The sequence below is a fragment of the Ciconia boyciana genome, chromosome 1 (genome assembly GCF_034638445.1).
Source record: "Ciconia boyciana chromosome 1, ASM3463844v1, whole genome shotgun sequence".
NCBI lineage: Eukaryota > Metazoa > Chordata > Aves > Ciconiiformes > Ciconiidae > Ciconia > Ciconia boyciana.
Genome location: NC_132934.1, coordinates 62,001,753 through 62,021,908, shown reverse-complemented (window position 1 = coordinate 62,021,908; position 20,156 = coordinate 62,001,753). Strand labels below are relative to the sequence as shown.

The 20,156-nt window shown below is 35.9% G+C and overlaps 1 protein-coding gene across 2 annotated transcripts in view; it reads right to left on the bottom strand.

The window, feature by feature from the left end:
* Positions 1-1,717: 1,717 nt before the first annotated feature.
* Positions 1,718-20,156, bottom strand: part of SLC41A2 (solute carrier family 41 member 2) — a 58,660-nt gene continuing 40,221 nt past the window's right edge. For both annotated transcript variants that reach the window (XM_072871045.1, XM_072871054.1), the window contains 3 exons: positions 15,235-15,366; positions 14,105-14,253; positions 1,718-3,768 (listed from right to left, as the gene is read on the bottom strand). In XM_072871045.1, the coding sequence (XP_072727146.1) occupies positions 3,583-3,768; positions 14,105-14,253; positions 15,235-15,366 (467 nt within the window). In that variant the 3' untranslated portion in view covers positions 1,718-3,582. The remainder of the gene's footprint in view (positions 3,769-14,104; positions 14,254-15,234; positions 15,367-20,156) is intronic.

Below are 20,156 nucleotides of genomic sequence, written 5' to 3'. Positions count from 1 at the left end.
CTATTTACCCTAGAGATATTTCTGAAGTAGAGAAAAAAAAAAAGTAGACAGTAAGTATGGCCAAGCAAGAGCACTCCAGCAGTTACTCGGCATCAGGTAACAGACAGTAACTCATACAGGCAAAGCAACTGGAGCTTCTGCCTGGTCTAGCTCATCAGCAGAATGACCATGGTGCAAGAAGTTGCAGGAGGAGCTTTAAGATGACCTGCAGCTTAAATGAGGTGAATGAGCCGATATGAACAAGAGTCAAATAAAATAATGCTACATGCTGACACAAAAGCAAATAGACGTGAATCACCCATAGCCCTAATTAGGCTAGAAATTATAAAGGAAGGTATGAAAGAATCTTCTAGCAGGTGGAGGGGAGGAAAACACTTAATGAGTTTTAATACGAAGAGCGATCATTTTATCTGCAAGATTATAAAATATGGCTGCTTTGATAACAAGAGACAGAATAACATCTCAGGATGTCCCTTTCAATTGTATGATTTGAGCATTACAAAAAGCACACAATTTGTCTCTAATAGAATTTTTGGTAACATTTCTTACAGACACAGACATGAAGTAATTGAGTATTACTGGGATACGTTTAAAAAATCAAGTTGGTGGAATACTGCGGAGACGTTGACTGGACTAGAGTTAAAGTTGGTTTAGGGAGTACAGCTTTTGAGCAGATGATAGATTCTCCGATGTCCAAGAACTCTTTCGTGCCTTCCCCCATATTATCCTCAGGTAGTGGAATAAAACTGCCCCTGAAACTTGGTGGTAAGAGCTTTTTACCTTCATAAAAATAGGTAGCAGAGTTAGCAAACCCTCTATGTTTTTAAAATGCCCCTTCCACAGAGGAATCAAACGCCTTTCCACATCATAGATTATTTACTCCTTGCTCTTCCAGACGTCAAGGTTTTCTCTGCTTTATCACTGTCATCCTTCTTTCCCCACTCAAACTCCTCTTTAACCATATCTTACTGAGAGCATTCATTTTTTTCTCACTTCCACCATTCCCCAAAGCATCTCTTTTTCCTCCTCTTCCCCAACTCCTTTCAACATGAGTTATATTTTTCTTGCCTTCCTGAAAAACAAGTTTGTGCCTTTTTATTCTTTCCTCCAAATAACTTCCTTCTGTTTGCTCCTGCCTCTCATAATGAATGCTGTGTGAAAGTTTGCACCTCTTTCTTTCCCACAATATGGATTTTGCTCTCTCAACCATGCAATGAACTTTCCTCCTCTTGAAGTACCAATTTTTCCCATTACACTTTTCCATCACTTATTGTTTTGATGCCCAGATTATTCCAGTCTGTCAACATATTTCCCCTTTTCAAATTTCACTGAATTTGTCCCATTTAACATTTCTTCCCCAATTCTGCAATCTAAACACTCACCCATTTGTCAGCAGACTGTACGAACAGTTGTTGCTTATCTACTGGGAAAATATTTAACATAGTAAGGATACTGCCATGGCTAAATACTACAACACCCTCGCACATCAGAGAAGCACAGGTCACAGGTATGTCAAGAAATTTTAATTTTTAAGAATCTTGCAATTCATTTAAAAACAACCTTAAAATCCAGTAACTCTAATAAGAAAAGTGCTTGAAATGGCAGCTTAGTTGATTCAGATGGCAGTTCCATCAGATTTAAAAAAATTGCATCTATATCTGTACCAAAAATAAATACTCAGTATTGGAAAAAAAATTAAAAAATGAGTTACATCTAGTCCATTTTAAACAATTTAATAGGAATATGTCCCGCAATGCTACATACAAGAAACTATTTTAAATAACATTAATACAAACTAAGAAAAGTCAGAGAACCTGAAGTTAGAAAGATTTCATCTTTCTCTCACATAATAAAAGACATAATACATGTGATTCATTCAAACAACTATATTATCATAACTGTAAGAAAAAGCTTAAATAAAAATGTTTAAACGAGGGAGCTAAAAGTCAGGCATCTAAATCCATGTGTAGGCACTGAATAGCTGGTTTAATTTTCAGAATTGCAAACACTTTCAACTTCCACAGAGTTTAAGGTGACCGACATCTATAGAATTCCCATTAACACTTATCCACATAATTAATTTAAATCATCTGAGTAGGTCCATCAAATTAAAAGGGAGGATTTATATGCATAAATCACATGACTAATGTTTACAGGATTACAACATATGCTGATATATGGATTCAGTTGTCTAATTTCAGTCTCAAAATTTAAAACTTTCAATCACAACATTTAAAATATGAGTTATTTAATTATGCATCTAGGATGTATGCTATAGTCTTTAAAAACATATGCTGTGAGGAACTCCTACTAGATTTTAAAACAGAGCAATTAGTACATTTTTTCAAAGTGGCAACCAGAGTCCTCATGATCAATGTATTAATAAAAATATTGAGGTATACAAATAAGAGAAATCATTCAGAAGCAGTCATTTTCCTTATTGACCATATTACGTCCACGGTTTGAAAGCACAAATCCTGTTAGCAGAGATTTCTGCTTAGAAATGGATGACATAGATAGCTCTGAAATTTTAGAAGTTTATGTAACTTCCTAAGTGCCTAAAAAGGAAACATGTTTTATACCCCAAGTTTTAATCAGGGTTCAGTATTTACATTTGAATCAACACCTCTAAATACTTCCTTAAAATCAGGATATTGGCCATCACACCACCATTAATATCAGTTAGTTAAACATCTTTTCAGTTGCTAAATGAAAATACACTTTCCAACACAAGGAGTTTTAATCATTCATCCATTATCATTGATCAGGTCAGTGTCACATTATTTGTGTTTACTATGCTCTTGCTCTAATAAATCACAACAGCAAAATATTTAGATTGCTCTGTCTAGCACAAAGAAAAAGGGCTCAGTCCTGCAGACACTTTTGAAGTGTCCAATTTTATAAATGCTGATGGTCATATTAGTATACATAAAATAAAACTTGTGACAAAATGTTTAGACAATCAGGATTCAAATCATCAGTTATTACTCAAATCATCAGTATAATAACAGTTATTATTGATATCAAGACTGCAATGGTCAGAGAGCTACAGCACTGAAATTGCAAGATAAGAACATATCATCAACTAATCAGGTAATGTCTATGAAACTGAATTCATCTGAGGTCTACTAGCCGCTTCTGCGCTAAGATGAAAACATATACCCACTCTGTTCCCGGGAGGGAAAGACAAGGCAAGCCACTGATTGGGTCTTACCCTCTTCTTTGTCACCACTGAATGAGCAATTAGAGATTGTTCTGATTCGCAATACAGGTAAGGAATGTTCTTTTAAAAGACTAGATCTTTTAAAAACTTGATAAAGGATTGATCTGCCCTTCATTGTGTCTACTCAGATGTTTTCAACTAGGAGCAGTCCACCTGTTTTCAAAGTAAAGGTCTCAAGTATCCTCCTAGTTCCACCCTATTTTTTAAAAAACAAACCGAACTAAAATCATTAAGGCTGTTTTATATCTGTGCCAACTTGATTTACTTATACCAAATGGAACAATCACTCTGAGGACCTTCAAGTGGAATGATCGGTCTTGTCAATATTCCAGGAAAAGTCATTGCATCCATTGGAATAATTAGTCTCCAACATCGCCATCTCTGTCACCTATGAGCCACAGAAAATGAAAACTTATAGCTAGTAAGGCAGTTCCAAGCAGATCTCCCAGTGCAGTAAGATAAGGGATAGAAAAACTGTCAGGATCTTTTCCTTTTTTCCAGAAGTGGTGTACCATCCAGTCAGCAATCCATAACAGAGTAAAGACCTATGGAACATGAAACAACCAAAATCTGTATTACTGTCACTTAAGTTACATTGAAAGGCAGTCAACAGTCAACATTATTGTCTCCTTAGTACTTAGCACTATTGTATACAAGTGCTTTTGAAAAATATAAATAATTAATATGAATTAATTTCGGCCTAAAACTCCCCACAACTAGAGACAGGGACGCTTAGCCAACTTCACTCAGTCAATCACATGCACAGGTGGAAGGAACACACTGAATCATTGATAGCATTCTTCACCCAGTCTATGCTTGAGGACTTGTGAAAATGGCAAGAAAAAGCAAAAACTCAAACCAAATGTGCGACTGCACTTCTCACACAAGACATAATTCTGTACAGTGAGGGAATAAGTGGGGCTTCGAGATCATTCAGAACTGACTGATATTGCCCTATATGAAAACACTCAATGCAGGTGTGACTCTTGTTTCCACAGGGCTAGAACTGAGCTGAAATGAGACGTGATATAAAGAATACCAGATCAGATTAAGAACAGTTTCATCTGGATTGTATGAACTGCAAAAAATGGCCTAGAAACCACTTTTATGCATGAAATACCAACTTCAGCCCTTCTGTAATAAGGTACACCTGCAATGTATATTATGAAATTGTCACTCCAGGCTGAATTTGTCCCAGAGTAAAAGATTTCATTCCCAGCTGTGAATGTCTGAACATTCAAGAGGTTTGATCTTAATACCAAAGGTATGTATAGTCATTAATCCAGTTTTAGAAAAGAATTCTTTTAATGTTGCACAGCTGTATGATAAGAGATTCTGGTTCAGGGGAATCATGTGGTGTGGCATGGCACGAGATGAATGGAGAAAGGACCACTAACTGAGCTTCCATTTCTTCTTGTCTCTTCTAAGGAGCTGCTTAAGATGAAATAAACACTGTATTTTATGTATTTTCAGTTAATCAGATCTTTAGGAAGGGTAAACTTAAGACAGTTACTACCATAATTCATTTTTTAAAAGTCTAGTATGTACATTTAAAGGAATGTGCAGTATCAAAAGTAGTAAAAGGTAAAAAAAATTCACATTTTATTTAATAAATGATCAATTACTGATATCAAAAGCATCTTCATAAACGTATGCACTCATTTACTGAAATACTGATAAAATGGTTGCAAGACACATCTCTACAACACAAAATACAGTAAAATAAATGTCATATAAAAAATAGTGTTGAAAAAGTTTCTCAATTAATCTTTGCTTTGCAAAAGTATATGTTAAAATACAAGCTGGAATTTTTAATTAAAAAAAAAGAAAGGGAGGAGTATTTGCTTAATGAAAAATGCATGGCTTATTTGTATAAATATATCTTCTGAAAAGGGAACTGTGTAGTCTAAGCTAATTATGCAAGTCTTAGGTGTACTGACTGGAATCCAAACAAATATATTTAAAACAGATGTTTTCTTTGGAAGACTATCAGATTCTTTGAGTCAGCTCCTTCTTCTAACAGAGACAAAAAGAGGCCTGTTTATAAAAGATACTGTGCATTAACAACTCCTACAGGACGTACACAGAAGACTGTGTAGCGCCCCACATCAACAATAGTTCTGTATGTTCTATTAGAAGATAAGAGCATTAGTTCCAAGAATAATTTATAATGCATTTATATGGCACAACCAATTAGGCATAGCATACACAGTTCAATTTAAATGCAAGTATGCACTTCTGGCTTTTAAAAATCATGACACAAAAAAGTTTAATTTGTCTATATATTTCCCACCCTAAAATAACTGACTCGGACTATTGTGAAAAATGGGTAGTTTGGAAATCAAGTTTTGTGAACTTTCTTATATTGACTTAGAGGTGCATAACACAACACAAATTATAACAAACCTGGCTTCTCTAAGTAATGGGAAAAATTTTTTAGCATATTATATTAACTGATGCTTATGAAAATATATGATGGCAGTTGGGACATACTGTTTGCAGAATGAGACTGCAGTTCACCAGCCTGTATTTTGGTGAAGGAATAATGCTTTCATCATGCATTTGCATGGCTAGAAACTCACTAACATTTAAGAATTATACAGATCAGTCTTTGGAAATGGTTACTTATTTGGCCACAGTAGTTGGTTGTTGCAAGATCAATGTGACTTAAATCTTTAATGAGATTTTACTTCTTATCAATGTTAAAAGAGGGCAATCAAAGTAATCAATCAACTGTTATTTTTTGAGGGGGGAAAAAAAAAAAGGCAAAAGCCCTCCTATGAATTTGCTGATTTTTGAAAGTAAGACAGTCCTTGAATTTAAAGTGATAAGAAAAGTCAGTTACAAAGATCTGTCAGAGGTAAAAAGAAGAGAAAAAAATCATATAAAAGACATTACAAGACTTGTTACTTTAAAGTGGCACAACACATTTTCTGGGATTTATCAGTATACTTATTTCAGCAAAATCATGCAGATGGCGTAGCAGTACAAATACTGTGTACTTCTACTCTGCACTCATGCTATGAAGAAGAAAGCCTTCATACTTCAAAATGAAAACCAGCTGGTTTTGAGAGAAAAAATAAAGGGATCAACGTTACAGAAAAGCCTAATAAGATAGTACAAAAATGATCTGTTTAGCATTAAATGCTGTAGAAACGTGATAAGAGAAGCTTGTAAATATATGCAGAACTGTTCAAGATGTAAGCTAGTATTTTTAAATTATTTAATATAGAGAGGAAGAGAACAATGAAGTGTTTTTTGCAAAAAAGAGATGAGTAGTAGTAGAATTATGAAACAGAGCCCTAGGAATTCTTCCAGACTGAAGAATTAAATAACCCTGAGGTTTAAGAAAGGTAAAAAATAACTAAATATCTATATACATAAAAAGATCTAGCTAAGAAAAGGGAGACACTCTATAGTCGCTGATGAAGAAAAAAAAGCCCAGAGCAAGGATTGCAAAAATACAGGCAACATTCCAGATCTTTTGATATTTTAAAAGGAAGATCATGCTAAGTTATTACTCTTCTGGAATAAATTACAGTCAAAATTGAGGACAATGAAACTAAGGCATCATCAGTTTTAGACTAACAAAATATGAAATAAGTATCCCAATAATGACTGGTATTTTCTATTTATAAATGTGTATTTGTAAAAAGACTTATCAGTCACATCATTGTTAAAAAGGTCCTCATAAGGCAGAAGAAGCAGAATATAGCAATAAGAATGAGAGGGAGGGGTGGGAGGGAAAGAGCAAGAGTGAAGTCTTTATCAAACCCTAATGATGAAGAATCTGAAAATAAGGAGTATAAGTACACATACCATTTGGTACAACAAAGGACAGAAATAGAGAGTAATTCTCGATATTGAACTTTCTGATTCAAATTATGAATATCAGATTGAAACTGAAATTGAATTTGAGTGCTTAAATAAGAGTGAGACTCACTATTTAAAGCTCAAATCTTATGACTGCAAGACTAGAAATGGGAACATTATACACTACAAAGCACTTTTTTCCTTTGTTATTGGGCACAAAATTTATTTTCATTCTTCGCAGGTCTTATATTTACATATAACAAATTTAGCTAAGTGTTAGCTGCATATATTTACAAATAACAAATTTAGCTAAAGAAAAGTTATTTTTTATCTTTTGTATGGTGAGGACCCCTAAAAGCTATCTGCAATTTCTCTTGTAATTAATTCCTCATGACTTCTGAAATGGGAAAAGAATGAAACTCTATTATTTAAAATAAAAATACATAACTCCCTCCAAACATTCTTAATACTGTCTAAGCTTCCTATAGCCTAATTGATACGTTGCAGGATGCTGTAATATTTTTATTGTTTCTTTCATCTGGGATGACCATATTTCATCAGTGAATGCATGTCAAATTGACAGTGATAAAAAGTATAAACATTCAAATGCATAATATTTGTAAAGCAGATTTGAATCTTTCATGTTTATATAGGTTTATGCATTAGTTGCTGTGATTAGTGAATCCCAACACCAAACTGGAAAAAGAAAGTTTAGGTTATATGCTTGCATATGTTTTTTCATACAGGCATTATCAAAATTCTCCTATAAGTTCAGTATGTAGAACCAAGACCTTTTAGCAGTTTACTTAGCATGCCTTAGATGGACAGGATATCCTGCATGTTACTAGTACTGCTGATTCACCTTAAATCATTTCCATGTGAAGGTGCATTACAAAATAGATTCATTCTGTCACTTTAGACAGGAAACACAGATGCAAATAAATTGGGGTTACCCCTTTTCAAACGTATTTTAATTCTGCTTTACTCTCAAACTTATATTGACTCAAAATTCACCTATAATGTAACCAGACAAGATCTGGTAATTACTGCATAAGAACTCTTATAAATCCATGAAATTACAAGGTAAGGTTTTTTTTTTTTTTTAATTATGAGTGAAAAACCCCAATTAAGGATCTCTAAAAACTGCTGTGTCCTGACTGACATCATTCTCACCAGATTTATGGTTTAGGTCTTCTAGTGGTTTTGACCCTTCATTAAGTTAATTTTTAAATTATATATTACATTTCTCAGATTTTAAATGGCTTTTGATGTCTTCATGCAAAACTAAGTAGTAACTGTAAAGCATTTGTAATAGATCTAACACTGAACTTACTTGCTGAATTTCCATTGCCTACAGCCAGAATTCTGTAGTCAGTGAACTCTCAGAGTAGGGTCTACATACGTTTTTCAAAAGAAATTTTTCTCCACTGTCTTCTCAGGTAGCAGCATATCTGGTGTGTATCATGTCCAGAGGAAACAAGTCACTGCTCCTCCAAACATACAGAGATTTCCTTCAATGTCTGGCTGCAAAGAAACCACTGAACAGCAAGTTCTTTCTTGCCGTTGCTCGTGTTGTAGCTAAGTGGTATTAGTTACACTATGGTATCCAAGTACCCAGACAGCATAACATAAATTTATGTAAGACTAAAACCTCATCTAAGTAAAAAAGAGGATACCATTTTAACTGAAGTTGTTTCTAAATCAATTTGATTATATTGATGTAATTTTGTGGGAAGGAACTTTTTTTTAATTCCATAGTTTAAATCCAAATTCCTCAGACTGTCTTCTTGATTTCTTTGTAGCTTTGCCAGACACCCTGGTTTGACCAAGACAGCCCTAATTTCAGGCTGTTTGTCAGCTGTCTGAATGAGGAGTGCAACCCAGACCATTAAGTGTTCAGGTACGCTCAACCTGCTGTAGCACAGCTCAGTGTGTCATGCTACATACATAAGCACTTTGAGCTCAGCCTTCTGGAGGCAAAAATGAGGTATCCCTGCTAATGACTTGGTAGGAACCAGGCTTCTACCACAGACAGCAACATGCCTGGAAGTGAAAGAGCAGGTGATACCCACATTCAGATCCCAATGAATCTGGCAAGTCTGCTTCTCATGCTGCAATGAAAAAGCACTGAACATGCAGAACTGTCCAGGTTTGGACCTTAGTTTCCGTATTTCCTTGAATCATGTAGTCTCTTTAGCAGTTATATGCTCTACATTTCGGAAGTAACCTTTCCTATTAGAAAAAGCAGTATTTAAAATGCATCAATATTTTCTCTATAGACACAACCTTCCTTATTTCTCTATAATGTACAGTATACCCCATGAGTTATTTTTCCACACTGAAGAGGCCCATACCATCATTAGAATCCTCACACTAGTGAGAAAACCAAGATGTTTTTGATGTGAGCAGGAAGCCATTATGAACAGTGCTGAATTCTTAGTTTTCTATTGCCCCAAACAGCCCTGAAGCACTGCAAAAGTTACTTCACAGCAGTATACATCTGACCTTCATTGGATAAGAAGGATTGCATTTTGGAATTACTTATTTGCTTGGTAATAGCTCTGGGAATCTCCTATTGTTTGTTTATTCCCCAATTCTTTAACATAACGGTGTGCTCAGATTTGGTTAGGGGCTGTGAAAATTCCTCAGAGGGCATTTTACTGGCTCAGTGAGAACATGAAGAACAGAGGCTGCCTTTGAATGCTCAGAGCCCTGTGCCAGGACTGATGGCTTGGCAATTCCAGTGCTGCTCTCACACTACTGCAGGTTGACAAGACAGAGGATGAAACTTTGCTCAGTGCCTAGCCTCATACAGTTAAAAAATACTTGTGCCTGTGTGAGGTATAAGAGGAGGACTGTTTTTCAATTAATATATTCTTTGTTGGTCAAATGCCGGATTGTAACTGCACGTAGCACACTGGTATGTGCTTGTGTGTGACTGGTTTTTGTAACATTTTCAAGAAAAGAGTATCCCTCTTAAATAGAGGCTAGTCACCAAATCCAAAACATATTTAAAATCAATATACTGGTTTTCATTAATGCACATTGGCTTGCCCAGATACTGTACACTGCATTATGTTAAGTACCCTACATACTTACAGGGTATACCTTCCTCATAATATTTTTTTTTAATTTTCCTCTTCTTGGAAAGAAGAGAAAAATAATAATAAAAAAAGAACAGACTCTTCACTCCAGAGCTAATTCAGGCCTTTTGAACTCAAGCCTAAAAGTCCTAGTTGAATACAGATTAATATAAATGTTTGTGCACTTTTCCCCACCTTTATGAAAATATAATTGTGAAATCCTAGCCCCACTAAAGTTAAAGGGAGTATAGTCTTGGATTTCAATCAAACCAATTTATAAATTTAATTGAAGAACATTTCAAGAATATGTATTTATTTAAAGAACAGAAACAACTGTACTATTAAAGGTAGGAAAATTAAAATAAAAGAAAATAAAACACTTTCTGGGTTTTCTTAAGTCTAGAAACCCAGAACTGTTTTGTTCAGAGAGAATCAGCGAGAATGCAGATCATAATACTGGCCACTCATATTATTTAACATATCTTAATTTAATGATTTTTAGAAACAACTACATATTCAGTGAAACTGTACTTTGTTTTACTACATAGCATATTTTTGGTCAATAATAACTAAATAATACTATTGCTAATGTACATCATGTCATATTAATTATTTATTTTCCATAAATATTTCAATTAAATGACATGCAGGGCAGAGAATATCTAAGAAGAGGTAGGAAGAAGAGAGGAAAGAAGCCCATAGGCACGAGTGGTGAAAAAACAAAAATGAAACAATGAAAGTATTAGAATTGGATGAAAATGAAATTAACTATCTGATTGGAACTTCAGTAATACTGTATACAGCTTGCAATGCAAATGAATTCCATTTTATCACTTTGGGAAGAAGAATATTGAAGTTTACAGGCAATCTGAAAAAGTCTTGTTAAAGTGACAAATGGAATTCATATATATGTTACAAATTAACTGTAGAGATAATGAACTGACAGAGGAAGAGAGAAATATAAAAGTTATAATTAAAGTTTTTGTGTTAACATTTCCTTGATTTTTTTCGGCTTACTGTAACATTCCAGTTCTACTTTCGTCATTTCCCTAACCCCTTCCTCTGCATTTTAAACAAACACAGAGCTGGACAATCAGAGATAGTAAGCAGATCTTGAAGTTAATTAACAATCTATTTCAGTCCACTGTAAAATATGTCATTAAATAATTTAACATCTTACAATAGTCACTTGAATTTTAAGATAGCAAATTCACTTTGTTGCTGTTGTTGTTTTATAATTTAGCATTAATTTTTTAACATAGTGGAAAAAATGTAAATAGGTGGTATATTGTCATAATCATTATTCAGCTACCCTTTCTGCCCCCCAGCTCAATATAAGTAAGGAATTGGAAAGAGCAAAGTAGTGGTATCAAACCTGCTCAAACACAGGACTGACCATAATTAGCTCTTACCTTTGGGAATCACTATGTTCTATTAAATTATTGTCTACCATCTCAAACATAAAAGATATAGCCTGCAAGCAGGCTTGTAATTTTTGCCATCCATTTTCATATGCCTTCCATGCAAAGTGAAAATAAATGCAAAGTCCAATATACTATAAAAAAGGCCTAGAATGCAGATCTCTCACTGCTCAAAAGACTGTCAATGGATTTGTTTTGTTGATAATTGAAATGACAATAATTAGCTGTGAGGTTTTTCAGTTGTACAGCAGAACTGGAAAAACTCTCATTGGGAGGACAAAAATATAAAAGAATTCTGGAAAAATGAGATCAGTAGATTTTGGCTTATGCCAAAAGAAATGGCAGCTTGAAAACTGTTCTTTACTATATCCAGCTGCATAGATGATGTCACTGAAAAATGGGAAGAGGAATGAGTACAAATATTTAAGTGTTTTCCTTGAGAAAGGAGAAACTTAAAAGCACACAACTGCAGTAGGGAAGTGCTTCTAGACCGACAGGTAAAAAAATATGTTCAAGATTTAAGGGTTAAAGCAAGAATCGTCTCTCTGAAAATTTTAAATCTCCTCTAATTAGAGGCACACAAAACTACAATAAGCACTACTAGAAAAATTACAGAATAATTAAAATGGGGAAAAGAAGCTATTAAATATTTTCAGAAGGTGTTAAAAAACATGGGGTTCCAAATTGTAAATCTGTCAAGACCCCTGAGAAGTTATAGTGTGCAATACCATTACTCAGTTTCAAAGGAAATACATCCCAAACTGCCTGTTATGGCTAAAGACAGAAGATAAAGAGGAAAAAATCATCTATAAAAGGGAGTGGGGAAGAAAGAAAAAAATCTGTATGTCTGCTTTATAGGTGAAAACTCAAGAAAATCAGGTGAGGCCTTAGGCACTGCAATGGAGATGCATGACTGCAAAACTGAATACTCTAATCAGACCTTGAATTTATAAAAATCAATTTACTTGTGTATATATGCCAATGCTGGGTCTGAATTACTGTGTGATCTGAAATTCCTGCCCTAATGCCTTAACTTGGTTTTCAGCTGAACTTCTGCATTTCTCACATCTTAGCCTATTCTTTGCTGCTGAAGAAAAGGTTTGTATCCCTAAACATATTATGATTGCAGTTCTGTGAGCAGGAGGACTGTATGGATTTAATATGGATTTCTGAATTCAGGTTGATTCCCATGTGAAATCTCTGCAGTCTAATAATGGCTGAAATCACACTGCAGTCTTACCTTCAGCAGAGCCATTAACAGGGACTCTTTCCCCAACCTGTTTTTGTTAAGCTTATAGGAACTTAGTATCACTGAGAGAGCCGAGACTTAGAAAAACTTGACTGAAATGGGCCAAAGGATTCAGAAGTTATTAGAAAGGACAGACAGACAGAACAGACAGAATGAAGGAATAGCATCATTTCCTCAGGAAAACACATTATAAAACAAGTGATAAGGCTAGAAACTAGGAATATTATTAAGAGGAAAATGAAAAGTAATTTGTAACTTTTAGTATGACATTCTCACTTGCAAAGGTTGAAACCTTACCAGTTATAGTCTACCAAAAAAGTATAGAATTCTCATACGAAATTAAAACAGTAACAGTTTTCAAAACCTATCTTTATTGAAATAGCAGTGTGATAAACACAGAAAGACAGTTCAGAACATTAAAAATTATAATTTTTATTAAGGATTGACGGATGATAATGTTGTTTGCATTTTAAAACTAAATTGGTCACATTTTTAGAAGCAGTATGTATATTTAACGTATAGAGATTTCAACTGTATTTTTATTGTGTAATGTAAACAGTTAATTTTTGTTTTTAAGGTACAAGGAAACATTATAGTTAATTCAGCCAAGTTTTAGCTAAAAATTGGCTGTGGATTTAATAAAAACATTTCATTTTGTATTACTGATTTCTCTAAGTGAAATTATTTCACCTTAAGACACTGCTATTTCAAAAGGCATCTTTCAAGAACTGCCCTTACTGGGTGTGAACAGGCCAGTAGGTAAGACCAGCCAAAATAATGTGTTTGACAATGCAATTACAATTTCTTGTACAGTGATCGCTGTCCGACTAATTTCAACTTTAATAAATATTAAGAATGCACCAAGCAAGCCGTAACATTCTCATCTACTGCATTTTTTACTATGTTAACTAAAACAATAATGTGAACAACTTTAGGAGATTTCTTTGAGAGTTTTCCTTCATGTATTCATTATTCATAAATGCTACTTTTCCTTCTTTCCATTTCCCCGCTGGTTGATTAGAATCATGGGGATTTTAGATGCAATGGTTCTAAGAAGCATGTGAAAGAGAAAGCACAAGATGCATGACTGGGAAATAATGCAGTCAAGTGTCTTCTGAAAAGCACTCACAGTACAGATACACCTGTGTAAGCTGTATACATGTAGAGATAATTAGTTACTTCAAAAATGTGCTGAAAGCCTGTATTAACCCATACCTTCTTGTACTATTCATGAGATTTCAGAAATGAGATAAAACATTATTTTCTTCAAGAACTTGATTTTATACAAGCATTTTCAAGTTGTACTTGTTCTTACCTGTAGCAGAGCTGCAAACAAATATACTGCTATAAAGATAGGAGTTAAGGAAGTGTGGCCGCTTTTCATGAAGTGGATAGTGTACAAGAAAATCAGGTGTCCAGGAATCACCAAAAGAAGCAGAACTTGGGCTGATTTGTTATTTACTCCTACAATAAAAAATCCAAAATTCAGTTAAGTGCTTCAACTACTATATCAGATTCTTATTAATTTTGATATAAAAAGCAGTTTTGGAATTCCACAGCATTGACTACTGTGGAACAGCAGGCATTATTTTCTGCTAAAAGACTCCTTGAGGATTTTCACAGGGGTAAAAATAAGCCACCCTGAGTGTCTGCCAGAAAAGCTAAGCAGAGCCCTTCCAGAAGAGGGTCCAAACTGTCTACTTTCATTCTGTACTCATGTAATACCATCTACTTTTTTGGAGCTGCAGTGACCTCCTAAAGCCTTCCTAGGAAAGAGGACATTTTGGACACCATATTCAAGACATCCTCAAAAGTACCTTGTATTTCTAAAAAGTAATCCCATATTTACCATTTTCTCATCTGTTCCAATTCATTTCATAAATATGAAAGTATAATACATGCTATTGATGCATCACATTTCACCACAGTTACTATATTATAAGGAATATAGTAATAAGAGGAGTAAGCTGTGAAGCAAGAATCTAGAAAGAAAATGGCAAATGGGAAGTGGAAAGCAGGGACTTGGCTTAGTAATAATGTTAGATACAAAGTGTGGTCCTAACAGGAGATTGGTTTGAACTTCTGGAGTTAAATGACAAAGGTTAGAAGCAGGTAAACAAGCCAAGGAAAGATGAAAGTTGAAATCCTTCTGAGTGGGTATCGTCAGTGTCCTGCCTCATTAGTCCCTATCTTTGACTCTTGCCAGGGTTACACCTTTCCCTGTGTTCCTCTCTATGCATTGCCTCCTGCAGGGAGTTCCTTGTGATTCCCACAGACAAACAGCTGCAGGCAAAGGAAACTGCCAAGCTTCTGCTGCCTTTGAATTGCATGCAACAAGTTCAGTTTGTTGCTGTTTCTCACTGGAGGTACAGTCTGGCATACAGGGGGGAAAAGAGGAGACATGAGACAGTAGTTTTAACAATTAACTGACTAATAAATACATACCTGTACCATAATAGGTTCTGCATGGATAATAGCAACCCTTGGCTTCTTCTGGCAGTTCTCCAGGAATGCTATGTAAATGGAGGTAGGTAGAAATTCTGCTAGCTTGAATAGCTACTAGATTACCACCAATCCCTGAAATACAAAAGGAAACAAGTGGTAAATTTTCAACTATTTTTTTCCTCTAGTAGGCAATATTTTTGCAAATTTATTAACTTCCTCTATGTTTACCACAGTCCTCTACATACAAAAGTCAAAAAGAGAAACATCTTTAGAATATATGTTAGTTACAGACAGGCTAACACTAAGCACTAAAAGAAGTCAAAAAGCCTTGGGCTACAATTTGGTGTATCACTGGATATTTGGAGATCAGTTTTAATTCACGATAAGTGCAAAAGATTCCTCTAAACGGTTTGATCTGATGCTTTCTCATAGGTGAAGCTCCCTTTTATTGCTCCCTCTTCTTTGGAAATCCCTCTTGGAACAACAGAAGTACTACATAGTTGTGCCACTGCTGGATTACCTTTCTAGGTCAGTATTGCTGGCAAGTATAAATAACGCAAAGCAGATGCAGTCACTACCACAAGCATAAATGCAGCTTTCACACACAGAATCATAGGGCTGGAAAAGACTTCAAGAGCTAATCTATCCACTCCGCTTTGCTACAGAGCAGGATTAACTATAATCTTCTGGCATTCATAATTCAAGTTGAAAGGACAAGACAAGTGTCTGAATAACTTATTTTTAAAAGAATGGTAGTGATAGAGATTCTACCTTCTCCTTGACAACTGTTTATATACTTCCTATTAGAAAAAAGGTTTCTATGAAACAATTTCTAGGAAACAAACCACCCTAGGATGCGAAGAGAAGTGGCCAGCATTGTTACAAGGCCACTGTTATAATCGTCAAAAAGTTGTGGAGATCAGGAGATATCCCTGACAACTGGAAGAGGGCAAATATCACACCCATCTTCAGCAAAGCATTTAGCAGTTTCCCACAGCTTCCTCCTAGACAAACTGGCAAGTTACAGACTGGATGGGTAGTTTGTGAAATGAGTAGGAAACTGGCTAACAGGTCGCACTCAGAGGGTAGTGATCAACGGTTTTTACTCAGGCTGGCAGCCTGTCACAAGTGGGGTCCTCCCAGGGATCGATACTGGACCCCACAGTGTTCATCTTAAAAAATTACCTGGATGATGGGGTTGAAAGCATGTTCACTGAGTTTGCTGATGACACTAAACTGGGTGGTGAGGTGGACACGTCAGAAGGGAGAGCCATCTTACAGAGAGATCTGGACAGGCTGGAAGAGTGGGCTAACAAGAACAGTATGACGTTTAACAAAGACAAGTGCAAAGTCCTGCACCTGGGACAACATAACCAAAAAGCCCAGTACAGTGTCTGTGTGGCTGGGGAGCAGCCTTGCTGAAAGGGACCTGGGGGTCCTGGTGGACGAGATGAACATGAGTCAGCAGTGTGCTGCTGCAGCAACGAAGGCAAATCGGATCCTGGCTGCCTCCATCTCTACTTGCAGAGACAGAGACATGGTCATCCCACTCTACTCAGTGCTTGTCAGGCCACACCTGGAGTACTGTGTCCAGTCCTGGCCCTCACAATTCAAGAAAGACGTGGACAGATTGGAGAAGGTCAAAAGGAGGGCCACGAAGATGATCAAAGGGCTGGAGAACCTGCCCTATAAGGAAAGACTGAAGGAGTTAGGTCTTTTCTCCCTGGAGAAGAGAGGGCTCAGGGGAGACCTCATCACAGTTTTCCAGTACTTAAAGGGCGGCTACAAAGAGGACTGAGGTGCTCTCTTCACAAGGAAACACATGGAGAGGACAAGGGGCAATGGGTACAAGTTGTACCAGAAGAGGTTTCTTTTTAATATAAGAAATAATGTTTTTACAGTGAGAACAGTCATTCACTGAACAACCGCCCCAGGGACATGGTTAAGTCCCCATCACTGGAGGTTTTCAAGACATGACTGGACAGGGTGCTAGATAACCTCATCTAGGCTCCCTTTCCCACAAAAGGTTGGACCAGATGATCTTTTGAGGTCCCTTCCAACCTGGGCTGTTCTACAAATTTTTACTTCAGTGAATAGAAAACGAAACCAATTTGTTATATCTACATTACAGAATGGAGTGGCACTAGCGTAATATTCTCCTACTGCTCTAGAGTTGTCTACTTGCGTATCAAGCATATGCTTTTTTTCCCCAGATGCTTTACATAGGAACGGGTTCCTCTGAGAAGATATGATTAGGCAGAAGTAATGCAGATCTTGCCCCCCCTTCGGAAGGAGAAAGCCCTTGTTTATTGTTCTTGAACTAATTTGTTTATCTGATGCTTAGGGCTTTGTTTGGCTACAGAACAAATGTCTGTGGTCACCAGAAGATGCTATTTGCGAAATTCTTTTGAGGACTACGGAGTGGTTAGGACAAACATCTAGTATTGAGAACTCAAACATTTCCTGTCTCACCACTGCTTAAATACAATTAATGGCAGAGCCTAACAAGGGAGTAGGACTTTTAAGCAAAAGGCTTCAAATATAAATCAGGAAATAAGGTAGAAAATATCATGGAGTTGGCAGAAAGGACTGTTTATGAAACTTACCTGCATCTTCCCAGTCAGGAGTTACAGGGACAAAATGTGAACTACCAAAAGGTTGAGTCAGTCTTTGCAAAGAAAATTAAAATAACAGTAGCATTTTACAGACAAATGACAGAATCAGAACTAAAATAAGGGATTTATATAAACTACAAAAGGGGTTTTAAGAGATTAAAACAAATCTAAGTAGGTTCCAAAGTCTGTCTTTTGATTGAGAACAATAATTTTGAGACTTCTGACAAATGAGAATAAGGTATGGAAAGGGAGGCAGAAATAAAACTAAGGATCAATGCACTACATTTGGATGGGGATCAGATAATTTCTGTGACTGAATTATGAAAAAGCTGTTATGTAAAACTGCTTCTTAATAAAGCTACAAGGCTGGGGATGGTGCCATATGACTAGAAAATAAGAAACAGTTTCTGCTTAAAAAAGAGGGGATAAAAGCAATCTGGGTAATTACAAGCAGGCTAACAACTGCAGTAACTGATATCTTCAAAACAATATTAAAAGAAAAAATTAGTAAACTCTTCTCTCACTATCCATATCTATTATAGCACTATGAGAAGAAATAAAAGACAGAATTAAATAGAGCTGTTTGTCAAGGTATGCTTTGAGGTTTGTAGCAATGCAACCATAAACCACATTGGCACAAAACCCCCCATATTTCAAGTATTTCCTAGGATGTACGCAATTTCCTTTTGTGACTGATAATTATCTGCTTCAACAAACTCAGACAATCAGAAATATGATAGATGATCTGGACCTCTTTCCCTAATTAATAACAGGGAAAACTGAGTGAAAGAAAAGAATTAAGGAAAATGGAAATTTCCCCATTTGAAATGGCAATAAAAAAACCTGTCTGGACAACAGAGACATGGACAAGTTTAAGAAAGGAAGTACAAGATTGGTTGTCAATCCTTTGATAGTTAGCTATTAATAAAAAATCTTTTTACTTTTATAACCATTGTTCAGAGAAAGTATGCCCCAAGACCTATTGTGCATGTAGATAACAAGAAAAATGATTGAAAAGTATTAAAAGTGATTCTAAAACAAACTGGCCAGCCATGGGACACTAGTAAAAGGAGGTGATATCTGCTCTGCAAAGGAAGCTGACATGCTAACCAAAACAGCCAGTGTGGAGTGTGATTTCAAGAGGTGTAACATTCTCTTTTCTATTTTAATTACAGCTCAGTTGAAGATACACAATCTATTTTAGCTAACTGGAAATGCAATATTCATATGTTAAGCAAAATTATTTTACATTTCATTTGGTCTGAGTCTCAATAATCTTATATCAGTGGTATATTTTTAACTCATAGAAGATAGGCAGGTGTACTGAAGTGTAAAAAGCTTCTAGAATCCATACATCCTGCCCAGTCTCAACCAGCCAACAATGTATGGTGATGGCCAGCAGCAGTCACACTGTCTTTTAGTTCGGTCCATTCATCTACCAATTCTTTCTTCTAATTGTTTTTGAGCCTTTGAGCCAATTTCAATCGCATCTGACACAAGGATAGAGATACTAACTACCTCCAAGTATGGTTAAACAAGCTAACAAAAAGGAAACAGCAGCTAGGTAAATAAAGAGAAAGATTCAAACCCGTGCCTTCAGTGAGACAAAGGCAGTAATTTGAGCTGTATAGTTAGCACCATAAGCATGCCAGCTGGCCAGTCAGTACCTAGCTTGGAGCTATGCATGATGCCTCTTGCTCAGCCAGTAGTTCAGTGACACAGAAGAGGAACGATGATGTTGTGGAAAGCAGAGGGAGAGTGGAGAGAATGTCATGAGCAGCGGGTATTGCAGGGACATGAGGCCACAGGGAACAATGGGGGTTGAAAGGACTGCCTTCTGCTCTAAAAACTCAGGATACAAATCAGCACGGAATCAGGTTTCATTATTCTGCTGGTCATAGAATGACTTGTATAAAGCTGTGCTTGCATTGAATGAATCACTTCAATATGTACAGAGATATTCAGTTTGGTTTGTAACAGCAGTTACTGTGCATGTGAAGTTATCTTGGCAGTATTGGATTAATCAGATCTCTGCAAGAAGCAGAAAACAGATACAACTGTGTAGGTTGACAAGATGTCAATACACAAAATTGATAGCTTCTCAGCATCTTCTGAATGCATAAAATGTCCGTGTGCTCAGTGGTTGCTCATATTATGAACATCTCTGTAGACATATATGAAGATTGTTTCCATGAACATTTAAGTCAGAAATTTTTTTTCCTGGAAAACAGTATTGCAGTCATCATAGCAAATGCTTTATAATAAAGACTAACTTTGTTAGCTTCTTTTCATTCTCATGAGAACTAC